This window comes from Nerophis lumbriciformis, linkage group LG07, assembly GCF_033978685.3.
Source record: "Nerophis lumbriciformis linkage group LG07, RoL_Nlum_v2.1, whole genome shotgun sequence".
NCBI classification, from domain to species: domain Eukaryota; kingdom Metazoa; phylum Chordata; class Actinopteri; order Syngnathiformes; family Syngnathidae; genus Nerophis; species Nerophis lumbriciformis.
Genome location: NC_084554.2, coordinates 46,424,090 through 46,436,436, shown reverse-complemented (window position 1 = coordinate 46,436,436; position 12,347 = coordinate 46,424,090). Strand labels below are relative to the sequence as shown.

The 12,347-nt window shown below is 40.7% G+C and overlaps 1 protein-coding gene across 5 annotated transcripts in view; it reads left to right on the top strand.

Moving 5' to 3' along the window:
* Positions 1–12,347, top strand: part of pou6f2 (POU class 6 homeobox 2) — a 251,247-nt gene that overhangs the window by 34,079 nt on the left and 204,821 nt on the right. For 3 of the 5 annotated variants that reach the window (XM_061965056.1, XM_061965057.1, XM_061965055.1), the window contains exon 4: positions 9,622–9,738. The exons of the other annotated variants lie outside the window; for them this stretch is intronic. In XM_061965056.1, coding sequence (XP_061821040.1) covers positions 9,622–9,738 — 117 coding nt within the window. The remainder of the gene's footprint in view (positions 1–9,621; positions 9,739–12,347) is intronic. 5 annotated transcript variants of the gene reach the window in all.

Here is a 12,347-nt window from a genome sequence, read left to right as displayed (position 1 = left end):
AAGAGTTAGTGCTGCAAGGGGTTCTGGGTATTTGTTCTGTTGTGTTTATGTTGTGTTACGGTGCGGATGTTCTCCCGAAATGTGTTTGTCATTCTTGTTTGGTGTGGGTTCACAGTGTGGCGCATATTTGTAACAGTGTTAAAGTTGTTTATACGGCCACCCTCAGTGTGACCTGTATGGCTGTTGATCAAGCATGCCTTGCATTCACCTGTGTGTGGAAAAAGCCGTAGGTAATATGTGATTGGACCGGCACGCAAAGGCAGTGCCTTTAAGGTTTATTGGCGCTCTATACTTCTCCCTATGTCCGTGTACACAGCGGCGTTTTAAAAAGTCATACATTTTACTTTTTGAAACCGATACCGATATTGTCCGATATTACATTTTAAAGCATTTATCGGCCGATAATATCGGCAGTCCGATATTATCGGACATCCCTAATTATAAACTCAAACGCGTTTCGTGTTGACGGAGTTCCTTGCTTATATCTTTCCGTAGTTAGCCTTTACGGCTAATACTGCAGCACGCCGATGTGTTAGTACGCTAGAAAAAGAGTTCCTCAGTGTTCTCTCTTACAGTAAGAATGTAGCCACAGCTTGGTTATTATACAGGTTACGGAATGTAAATTAAGTATTGTTGACGGTTTTTGAATGTATTTTTAAAGTGATTCAGAGATAAAGTTGATTGCTCCTATTGCTCCCAAGAACGAGACAATTATTACATGTGAGAAAGCGGGGAAAACCCCAAATCTTTTCTCTTCTTCTCTCTGATAATGATTGTGAACGAGAGGCAAAATTCCAGAAAAAAGTACAGTTCCCCTTTAAGTAACGCCACGTTCACATTTCATGTCAGAAAAGCAGTCGGACGAAGCAGAGCTTAATTCATCGTACCCCTTCCCAGTTTTTCAGCAATTACACATTGAGAATAAATGATATCAGACATTGTGGTTGTCCGCACGTCTCATAATAGTACATTTCCTCAGTTCCTAAATCAACCTTTTCTTTCAAATTCACTCCACGTATTGATATGCTAAAAGCTTTTTGTCTTAAATTTGTTTCCCTGAGGTCACCTTCCTTCTCTCCTGTTGAAAAAAACAGCGTTGTAAATATCGGGGAGTAATCAAAACTGTTTTTAGTTTCACTAAAGTATAAAACCCTGCTTACTGCTTCGTCTCCTGTGTCCTTCCTAAACGCCATTAATTCCACTTTTTGCCAGTTTAATTAAAGACTTGGATTTTTTTCCCCCGAGCGCGATGAGTAAGGCTTTAATGTCGGAGGCTCGTGGAGAGCGCCCTGGCCTCTTCTCCCTTCTGCCCCGCCGAGCCTCTTAATTAATGTAATGACATCTCTGCCAGCGCTGGCTATAACGCGGCTAATAGCGTTACAGGCAGCCACTCAGAAGCTTTCCGTCGCCCCCCACCAGAAACACTATTGACTTTCCCCCAGCTCTAAACACGGTATTACTCCCCTCGGAGGTCCGGCGGGAGCCATCTTGCTAAGAGCACCTGGCGTTATTGGCAGCAGATTATGCCGTGTGTTATTGTTGAGGGCTTTGGTGGGAGTTAAATCACAGATGAATTTGGCTCGCCGGCATCCTACAAGGAGGTAAGTAAATAGTTATTCGGCCCACGCTGCGTGCCGGGGCCGCACACTTCCACGCAGCACTCGGCCTTTTGTGTTATATGTTGACCTTACTCCAGTCTGCTGTAGGTGGAATTCTATGTCGCCCCATGTGTGTCTCGCCACTACATCAACTTTTTTAAGTAGTGTGGACAAAATCAATGGCCAAACAATCTGGGGCATTTAGCTGCAGTATTGATGGAATGTTTATCCTTTATGCATCACTGTGCCACGCAACCAGCAGCACACGACACATCTGATCACATTAATAGATTGTGTCACCATCAGGTTGTGTCCCAACTTATCTGTCAGCAGCTTGCATGCAAACCGAAGAGGAAATGGGTCGGGGGGGGGGGGTGTTCATCGAATTTGATAGGCGTTGGTAGCAGCATTGACTTTCACTTATGTGGCCTTGTTTCCACCAAGCGCTGTGATTATACGCTTCATCTCTTCATGGTACACACTGTGTTGTGTTCCCATTGTAAAAGGTACACAAAAAATTGACCTGTACAGTCCCAATTTGCTCGTGTATGACGGAGATACAAAAAAAATAAAATGCCAGACACAAAAATAGTCACTTCGAGGGCTGCACGAGTAATCACATTTTAATCTGGATTTCGATTTTGGCTTCTCACGATCATAAAGATCAGGGGTGCTCACACTTTTTCTGCAGGCGAGCTACTTTTCAATTGATCAAGTCGTGGGGATCTACCTCATTCATATATATAATTTATATTTACTTATTTATGAAATATATGTTTTTGTTAATAAGTTAAAGGTGTTTAATGATAATGCAAGCATGTTTAACACATATAGTTAATATTGTTAATAAATTAAAGGTGTTTAATGATAATGCAATCATGTTTAATACATATAGTTAATATTGTTAATAAATTAAATGTGTTTAATGATAATACAAGTATGTTTAATACATATAGTAAATATTGTTAACAAGTTAAAGGTGTTTAAATATAATACAAGCATGTTTAATACATATAGTTAATATTGTTAACAAGTTAAAGGTGTTTAATGATAATACAAGCATGGTTAATACATATAGTTAATATTATTAATAAGTTAAAGGTGTTTAAAGATAATACAAGCATGTTTAACACATATAGTTAATATTGTTAACAAGTTAAAGGTGTTTAATGATAATACAAGCATGTTTAACACATATAGTTAATATTGTTAATAAGTTAAAGGTGTTTAAAGATAATGCAAGCATGTTTAACACATATAGTTAATATTGTTAACAAGTTAAGGTGTTTAAAGATAATACAGGCATGTTTAACACATATAGATTCCTTTCTTTCATGAAGACAGGAATATAAGTTGGTGTATTACCTGATTCTGATGACTTGCATTGATTGGAATCAGACAGTGGTGCTAAAAACGTCCGCATTTTCGAATGGAGGAGAAAAAAGTCCTCCTTTCTGTCCAATACCACATGAAAGTGGTTGGTTTTTGGCATCTTGTTTGTCCAGCTTCCGTACTCCTTTGTATACACTTTACAAGAAATACATTGTCGGCAAACTTCGTAGCTTGCTAGCTTGTGCACGCCAGCTTTCTGAGACTCTTGTTTTGTTAGCGCAACTGTGCAGTCGGTCCTTGGAGTTTTGACAAGAGGTACGGCGCCAGAGTCTGTTGAAATAAAGTGTTTCTCGCCTTCCAGTCGGTAATTTTAATGAGCTGGCAGCAGTCAGCGTCATCTCAGAAGACCCTCGGGTGCCGTGAATGTCAATCAAGTGACGAAAGTGACGTCATAGTGAAAATTTATGATCGCTCATTTTTAGGACTATTTTTTTAATGCCTGGCTGGTGATCGACTGGCACACCCTCCGAGATCGACCGGTAGCTCGCGATCGACGTAATGAGCACCCCTGATAAAGATACACTATATTGCCAAAAGTATTTGGTCACCCATCCAAATGATGAGAATCAGGTGTCCTAATCACTTGGCCCGGCCACAGGTGTATAAAATCAAGCACTTAGGCATGGAGAATGTTTCTACAAACATTTGTGAAAGAATGGGCCGCTCACAGGAGCTCAGTGATCTCCAGCGTGGAACTGTCATATGATGCCACCTGTGCAACAAATCCAGTCATGAAATTTCCTCGCTCCTAAATGTTCCAAAGTCAACTGTCGGCTTTATTATAAGAAAATGGAAGAGTTTGGGAACAACAGCAACTCAGCCACAAAGTGGTAGGAATTATGGTGTGGGGTTGTTTTTCAGGAGTTGGGCTTGGCCCCTTAGTTCCAGTGAAATCAATCAATCAATCAATGTTTATTTATATAGCCCTAAATCACAAGTGTCTCAAAGGGCTGCACAAGCCACAACGACATCCTCGGTACAAAGCCCACATAAGGGCAAGGAAAAACTCACCCCAGTGGGACGTCGATGTGAATGACTATGATAAACCTTGGAGAGGACCGCATATGTGGGTAACCCCCCCCCCCTCTAGGGTAGACCGAATGCAATGGATGTCGAGTGGGTCTGACATAATATTGTGAGAGTCCAGTCCATAGTGGATCCAACATAATAGTAAGAGTCCAGTCCATAGTGGGGCCAGCAGGACACCATCCCGAGCGGAGACGGGTCAGCAGCGCAGAGATGTTCCCAGCCGATGCACAGGCGAGCGGTCCACCCCGGGTCCCGACTCTGGACATCCATGGCCACCAGACCTGTGCCCCCCCACCCCTCCACAAGGAAGAGGGGAGCAGAGGAGAAAAGAAAAGAAACGGCAGATCAACTGGTCTATTTAAAGGCTAGAGTATACAAATGAGTTTTAAGATGGGACTTAAATGCTTCTACTGAGGTAGCATCTCTAACTGTTACCGGGAGGGCATTCCATAGTACTGGAGCCCGAATAGAAAACGCTCTATAGCCCGCAGACTTTTTTTGGGCTCTGGGAATCACTAATAAGCCGGAGTTCTTTGAATGCTCCAGGATACCAAAACATTTTGGACGGCGTGGCGCAGTGGAAGAGTGGCCGTGCGCGACCCGAGGGTCCCTGGTTCAATCCCCACCTAGTACCAACCTCGTCATGTCCGTTGTGTCCTGAGCAAGACACTTCACCCTTGCTCCTGATGGGTGCTGGTTAGCGCCTTGCATGGCAGCTCCCTCCATCAGTGTGTGAATGGGTAAATGTGGAAGTAGTGTCAAAGCGCTTTGAGTACCTTGAAGGTAGAAAAGCGCTATACAAGTACAACCCATTTATCATTTATCATTTAAGTCCATGCTCCCAACCTTGTGGGAACAGTTTGGAGCGGGCCCCTTCCTCTTCCAACATGACTGTGCACCAGTGCACAAAGCAAGGTCCATAAAGACATGGATGACAGAGTCTGGTGTGGATGAACTTGACTGGCCTGCACAGAGTCCTGACCTGAACCCGATAGAACACCTTTGGGATAATTTAGAACGGAGACTGAGAGTCAGGCCTTCTCGACCAACATCAGTGTGTGACCTCACCAATGCGCTTTTGGAAGAATGGCGGAAAATTCCTATAAACACACTCCGCAACCTTGTGGACAGCCATCCCAGAAGAGTTGAAGCTGTAATACCCGCAAAAGGTGCACCGACATCATATTGAACCCTATAGGTTAGAAATGGAATGGCACTTCAAGTTCATATGTGATTCAAGGCAGGTGGCCAAATACTTTTGGAAATATAGTGTATATTAATCGGAAAAAAAACGACTAATGGACATCTGCGCAATGTGCATGCAAATTCCTGAGCTTGAAACGGATAAATGAAAAAAAGACCACGTTGGGACGGCGTGGCGCAGTGGAAGAGTGACCGTGCACAACCCGAGGGTCCCTGGTTCAATCCCCACCTAGTACCAACCTCGTCATGTCCGTTGTGTCCTGAGCAAGACACTTCACCCTTGCTCCTGATGGGTGCTGGTTAGCGCCTTGCATGGCAGCTCCCTCCATCAGTGTGTGAATGTGTGTGTGAATGGGTAAATGTGGAAGTAGTGTCAAAGCGCTTTGAGTACCTTGAAGGTAGAAAAGCGCTATACAAGTACAACCCATTTATCATTTCTTTATCATTTACTAGAAGTTTGGGATTTCACCATGGTTGCTACTTTTTATTCAAAACAGCGCTAGTATGCCTAATAATTACTAAATTCAACAAAAAATAAGCAAGGCCCTATGATTTTCGCGTTAACGTAACCACAGACGGAATCACAGACTACGTTTACACTGCAGGCCAAAGTGGACCAGATCGGATTTTTTCGAAGTCGGATTTTGTTCAGCTTACAAGTCAAATGTGATCTTTGCCAGACTCTAGTATAAACGGCCACAGGCCCCAATGTGGCCTGGACGTCACTTGCATGCGCACTTCGATAAAGTGAAAACAAAGGAAGTTTAACGGATTCCGTAAGGAGGAAGGTAGTTGCTACTACTGCTACTCCGACTTTGCAAAATAAAAGCCACCACACCTTAAAAATTAGGGTTTTGTACGTGAAAGTAAATCAAATTTATATCATGTATGAATGAATAGATATCGGGTAATATAGTTGGTGGGGTTCTAACAAGAGGTGTTTCTTATTTGTAACGATTCTTAATCAATTTAAAACAAATCCCATTTATAATTTTTTTTTTTTAAATCCTTCCTGTCCAGCCACTCAGGCAAATCATATAGCTGATGTAGATTTGCTGTACATATTTACTTTAGAAAAGAGAAGTGTGCAATAGTTCCCTTGCTTTATTTGTACTTGACTTTATTGAATGGTTGGGTTGAATTTATTAGAGTTGTTTATCTATTTTATGGAGGAATGTATTAAATCATAGAACTGGCACCCAAGGTTATTAAAGTATTGATTTTCTCGATTCTGAATCGAATAGTTACCCCCAAGAATTTAAACTAATTGAACTGTGCGGTGCCCAAAGATTTACAACCCTTGTTCGAACTAATATTTTTACGGCTGTTAAGCAGAGGAGTCACGGACATTAGTGTGGATCTACGTTAGCTTTATCTTTCAACTCACTTACGTAAACAACTTACGCAATGTACGCAAATACGCCAAAGAGTACACATTTACGGTCCGTCAATTTTCACTATTTCTTCAAAGTATGTCTATTTTCATATATTACATGTAGCCTATTATTCGCGCACTATTGACGAGTGATGCAGCGAAAATTCCGCTGCGGAAAAAATACTTTGCTCACCAAAACCGGATGTTGTATTGACGTATCCACTTCCGCTGGCTGGCTGCGTCTTTTCCTGCGCACACGAATGACATAGCTCGTTATTCGCATTCAGGTCTCTTTTCCGTTTATGTTGCAGTCAGATTTGAAAAGATGAGATTCCAATTGGATTTGGGCTACCTCCTGATGAGGCTTGAATATGATGCGAAAAGATCGGATTTGAAGCACTTTGGAGCGTTTAGACTAGGGATGTCCCGATCCGATATTTGTATCGGATCGGCTACCGATATTTGCCAAAAATTGCATATCGGCAAGGCATGAGAAAATGCCGATCCAGATCCAGTTTAAAAAAAAACTCCGGTCCGTGTTTTCCAACGCACCGATTTAAATAATACATTCCACTTTTCTGCTGCGCCCTAATTTCCATTCCGCATTTTCCAGCACACCTTCAACACATCCACAGGTCTGTGAATTCTCACGCAGTTGCTTTTAGCTGCTGGCATTACACGACAGGCTATTCTCACTCTTTCCTGTGTCTCCCTCTCACAGACAGCAAGTGCACCTTCTTACACACGTCACATACTCTCACGACATACGTCACATACGTATACGTCCTCTCCGAGCAGAGAGGTAGCAGCATGGCTAACGTTAGCTGTGATGCTAGCGCAGCCGTGCGAGCAACGCTCCCTCTAAGGTGCGCGCCTGTGCAATTGCGCACCGTTTAAGCGTCCTCTGCGCATAGCAAATCTATGCCACGCACAAAATCAAATAAAAAAATATGCGCATAACAATTTTCGACACACGGACACGACAGAGAAAACAGTTTTCGTCATCATTGTTCAAATATTGTGACGTCTGTCGAGACGCTTATCTCCATTCGGTGCCACACGTCCACACCATCAAAATGCCGAGGCAAAAATGTCCACATCAACACCATATGAAAAAAATAGTGATTTTTTTTTTGTTGTGATTTCCTTCTCTGCATGAAAGTTTAAAAGTAGCATATATTAATGCAGTATGAAGAAGAATGTTTTAATGTAGACATGCAAGCGTTGAAAGAAAATTTTGAAAATCAATACTACATTTCCTGCAAATGGGTATATTTCTACCCTATATTTTAACTTTAGATTTATTCTCATATCAAACTCTTTTGGCTGTCTTTTTGACACTTACATCCGGCGCCCCCCTCAACACCCTGGATTATAAATAATGTAAATAATTCAACGTGATTATCTTGTGTGATGACTGTATTATGATGATAGTATATATCTGATAGTATATATCTGTATCATGAATCAATTTAAAGTGGACCCCGACTTAAACAAGTTGAAAAACTTATTTGGGTGTTACCATTTAGTGGTCAATTGTAGGGAATTTGTACTTCACTGTGCAACCTACTAATAAAAGTCTCAATCAATCAATCAAAACACATAGAATCATCATACTGCTGTGATTATATGCATCAAGTGTTCATTCAAGGCTAAAGCAAAATATCGAGATATATATTGTGTATCGCAATATGGCCTTAAAATATCGCAATATTAAAAAAAGGCCATATCGCCCAGCCCTAGTTCAATGATGCCATTTCTTTTTGTCATGTATAATTTTGTCTATTTTGTGTTTATCCTTGAATAAACAGGTCAGTTTCTTGTTACCAACCATTGTGTATTATTCAAACTCCCCTAATTCAGCTGGCTAGTTATCAAGAGTACTAAAACCCTTTTCAACATGATTCTGACAACTAAGTAGGCTAAATAACTTTAAACTTTAATACATGCTCGGATAGGCCAGTAACGGTCAGTATCGGTATCGGTCAGTATCGGTATCGGATCGGAAATGCAAAAACAATATTGGTATCGGATCAGAAGTGCAAAAACCTGGATCGGGACATCCCTAGTTTAGACTGGCAAAAAATATACAATCTGTGTCACTTGAGGGCAAAAAAAAAATCAGATTTGGTGTCCAATGTGAACAGGGCCGGAGGATTGCCCCAAAAAAACTAAAACCCGCAGTTAAACGCAGAATATCAGGAAAATTGATTCATCCATTGATCCCCGAAACACTCAACTGCCCCGTCCTGAACTAAACAATGTCCAGGCATCCACTTGAAACAGCGATTAAACCACAAAGCTAAAGCTAGCAAGAACAATCCATACCCAACCACAACACATCTCATCTGCTTGTGTTGTTGTGAACGACATCGTCGATGTAAGATCAATGTACAAACAGGACAGCAATCACAACTTGAGAGGCTCTCTCTTTTAACAGCCTCAAGTCGTTGCCTTACTCGTCAAGCTCAGAACAGCACCACATTTACCCCCTTCACAATAACAGTTCGATCTGACAGCGCTAACAAAATAAAGATTTTTAAAAAGTATGTTTACACAAGCCTAATGTACTTAAAGCACCTATTGATACATTTGCAAAATTATTATGCTTTGACTTAAAATACAGGTCAAAATGGTCCAATGGTGTATTGCAACAATAAATGTAAGGATTTTGCACTTAATGAACATTTTATTATGACACACAAAGCACACATTCTAAGGTAAAATAAGTGTTAAAGGTAAAGAACAGAATTAAAAAAACTTAAAACCAAGAAATTTAATGTTATTGTTATCTTAATTTATTGTTGTTACTGTTATTATTATTTTGCTTTTTTATTCGTTCCTAATTTATATCTGGGTGTTCTTTTAAATGATTTAAATTTGGGTTTTGGTTGCACAATAGATACTCATGTTTTCAAATGAATAAATAAACGAGTGATTTCAATATTACCGTAATCAAAATAATTGGAAATAATATTTTTACCATAATCGTCCGTTAATTTTATAACCGCCTGTCGTCATCAGGGACACCATTTTTGGAGGGCAAGCCACTACCTTCGTGGATAAAAGCTTGGATTCTTCACCATCCTCTCAGACTACGGCTGTCCCAGTTGGTCAATGAGCATGACTTGATGAAACCAGGTGACATGTTTTCTCAGGATCAGTGGCCTTGTGGTTCGAGTGTCCGCCCTTAGATTGGTAGGTCGTGAGTTCAAACCAAAAGCTATAAAAATGGGACCAATTACCTTCCTGCTTGGCACTCAGCATCACGGGTTGGAATTGGGAGTTAAATCACCAAAAATGGTTCCCGGGCGCGGCCACCGCTGCTGCTCACTGCTCCCCTCACCTCCCAGGGGGTGAACAAGGGGATGGGTCAAAGGCAGAGGACAAATTTCACCACACCTAGTGTGTGTGTGACAATCATTGGTACTTTAACTTTAAGACAACCGGAAAAGTCCAGTTACAATCAATTCAATGGCCTGAGAATACAATGACCTGGATTAATGAGAATATCTTCAGGGGCGAGAGCTGGAGCCTATCCCAGCTGACTACGGACATGAGGCGGGGTTTAACCCAGGAATGATTGCGTTTACACTCGCATATGGACAATTTAGAGTTACCAATTAACATAACATAAATGTTTTTGGGATGTAGGAGGGAGCCCGAGTACCTGGAGAAAACCCATGCAAGCACAGGCAGAACATGCAAACTGAGCCCAGGCAGAGTCGAACCTGCGATCTCCAGAGACCGTTAGCTAACCGCTGGCCTGCACAGTTGGTCGAGTGGTTAGCATGTAGCACAAAAAAATATGTTTTTAAATTTGTGTTGCTTGTTTAGGGACAACATCGACACTCCTCCATGTGGTTTTCAGCTTTTTGTGTCAATGCTTCTTTGTCACACAGTTTGCATAGTTGACGTCAACGTGCAGTGGTAAAAAAACAGTCTGTTGCATGTTTTGATCACTTTTAATTGTTTTTTTAAATCCTACATCGTCACCCTGCACTGACTAGCAAATAATATCCGAACTACTTTAGCCAAACTGACCACATTACATATTTTCAGTTCAATTCAGTTTCAGTTTATTTCGAACATGCATGCGATACAATGTAATGCATCACAGATTTCCAGTTGTTTCATTACAGCACGTCCGAAAAGGAGAAGAAAGAAGCTGAGCTTATTTAATCCTACCCCTTTTCATACAATAACAAATTCATCCCATTTCTTTGTTCTCTGTAACAGAACAGTGAATACATAAATAATATACCATAGTAAGTAAACAAATATTAAATACATAAATAATCTTTATTTATGTATTTAATATATAGGTATAGCTCGGTTGGTAGAGTGGCTGTGCCAGCAACTTTAAGGTTCCAGGTTCGATACCCGCTTCTGCCATCCTAGTCACTACCGTTGTGTCCTTGGGCAAGACACTTTACCCACCTGCCACCTGCTCCCAGTGCCACCCACACTGGTTTAAAAGTAACTTAGATATTGGGTTTCACTATGTAAAAGCGCTTTGAGTCACTCGAGAAAAGGGCTATATAAATATAATTCACTTCACATCTAAAAAAAAAAAAAAGAGCATTTACTTCACGCAAGCTATTGTTAGTTAGCAACATAACTAAAAAATGAACGATGGATTTTGATCAATTACTTTCAGAAAATGTCAGAAATCGGATAAGAGTGATCAGATTTTGGGGGTGATCCGGATCATTTCTAGTATTCTACATTGCATTCATGTTACGGGCCTCTCCGTGTATGTATGCGAGCCAGCTGCCTCCACCCACAGAGGCAAAGAAAGTGGATGACCAACAAGAGGGTTCATTTGGTTTATTTCATCCGGCAATCGATGGCTCCAGAAGTTATCCGCGTATTTTGATGACGCTTCCAAAAAATATCAGAAATGGGATAAGGAACAATTGATTAGATTTTGGGGGTCATGCGGATAACTGTTTGGATTCCGGATTTTTTAATAGGATTCTTTACTGTTGCGAGATAAGGTTTTTCAAGTTACATTTTATACACCTTGACGGTGCAATGCAGCGTTTCTAGATCAGTGCTTCTGAAATATTTTCTGTAATGCCCCCAATAGGAAGAAGAAAACATCCCCCCAGCCACCACTCTCTGCTGGGACTATAGCGAAATAGTTGTGAAATTGTTATAAGTACACCTCTGCATAACATTGTATCCTTATTAACAATAAAGAAAATAAAAAATAAATAAATATGGATAAACTTACATCATAGAATAACTCTGTTAACTTTGTTTTTTAGTCTGTAACAGAAAATATTTAAAGTGCATCAATTTGCTTGAAAGTAAAAAAATGTAAAAATCCTTACTTTGAAACTATACACATTTTTTGACCGATTTGAACCATTTTCTACTTAAAAATAAAATAAAGTCAATAAATAATAAATTCAAATAGATCCGCAACATTAACTCAGGGGCACTTTAACCTACAAAATAAAATTCAATAAAACAATTTGTGCAGATGTAGTTTTTCTTTTTATCATAATGAGGAAGTCAGGATTAGTGGCTGCAATGAGCACCTTCTGTAGTGCACTGCTTTTCGAAGCTGAGTTCGAAGCATGATACTGATAAAGCATGTTTTCCTGGAGTCAAATTGCACCGCCCTCCCCCACTATTTGAGAAGAACTGCTCTAGATCAGGGGTTCTTAACCCTTTTGACCTCGGAGCCCAACTTTTCCACTACATTGGGGCCCGGAGCCCACTCAAATATTAAGACTGAA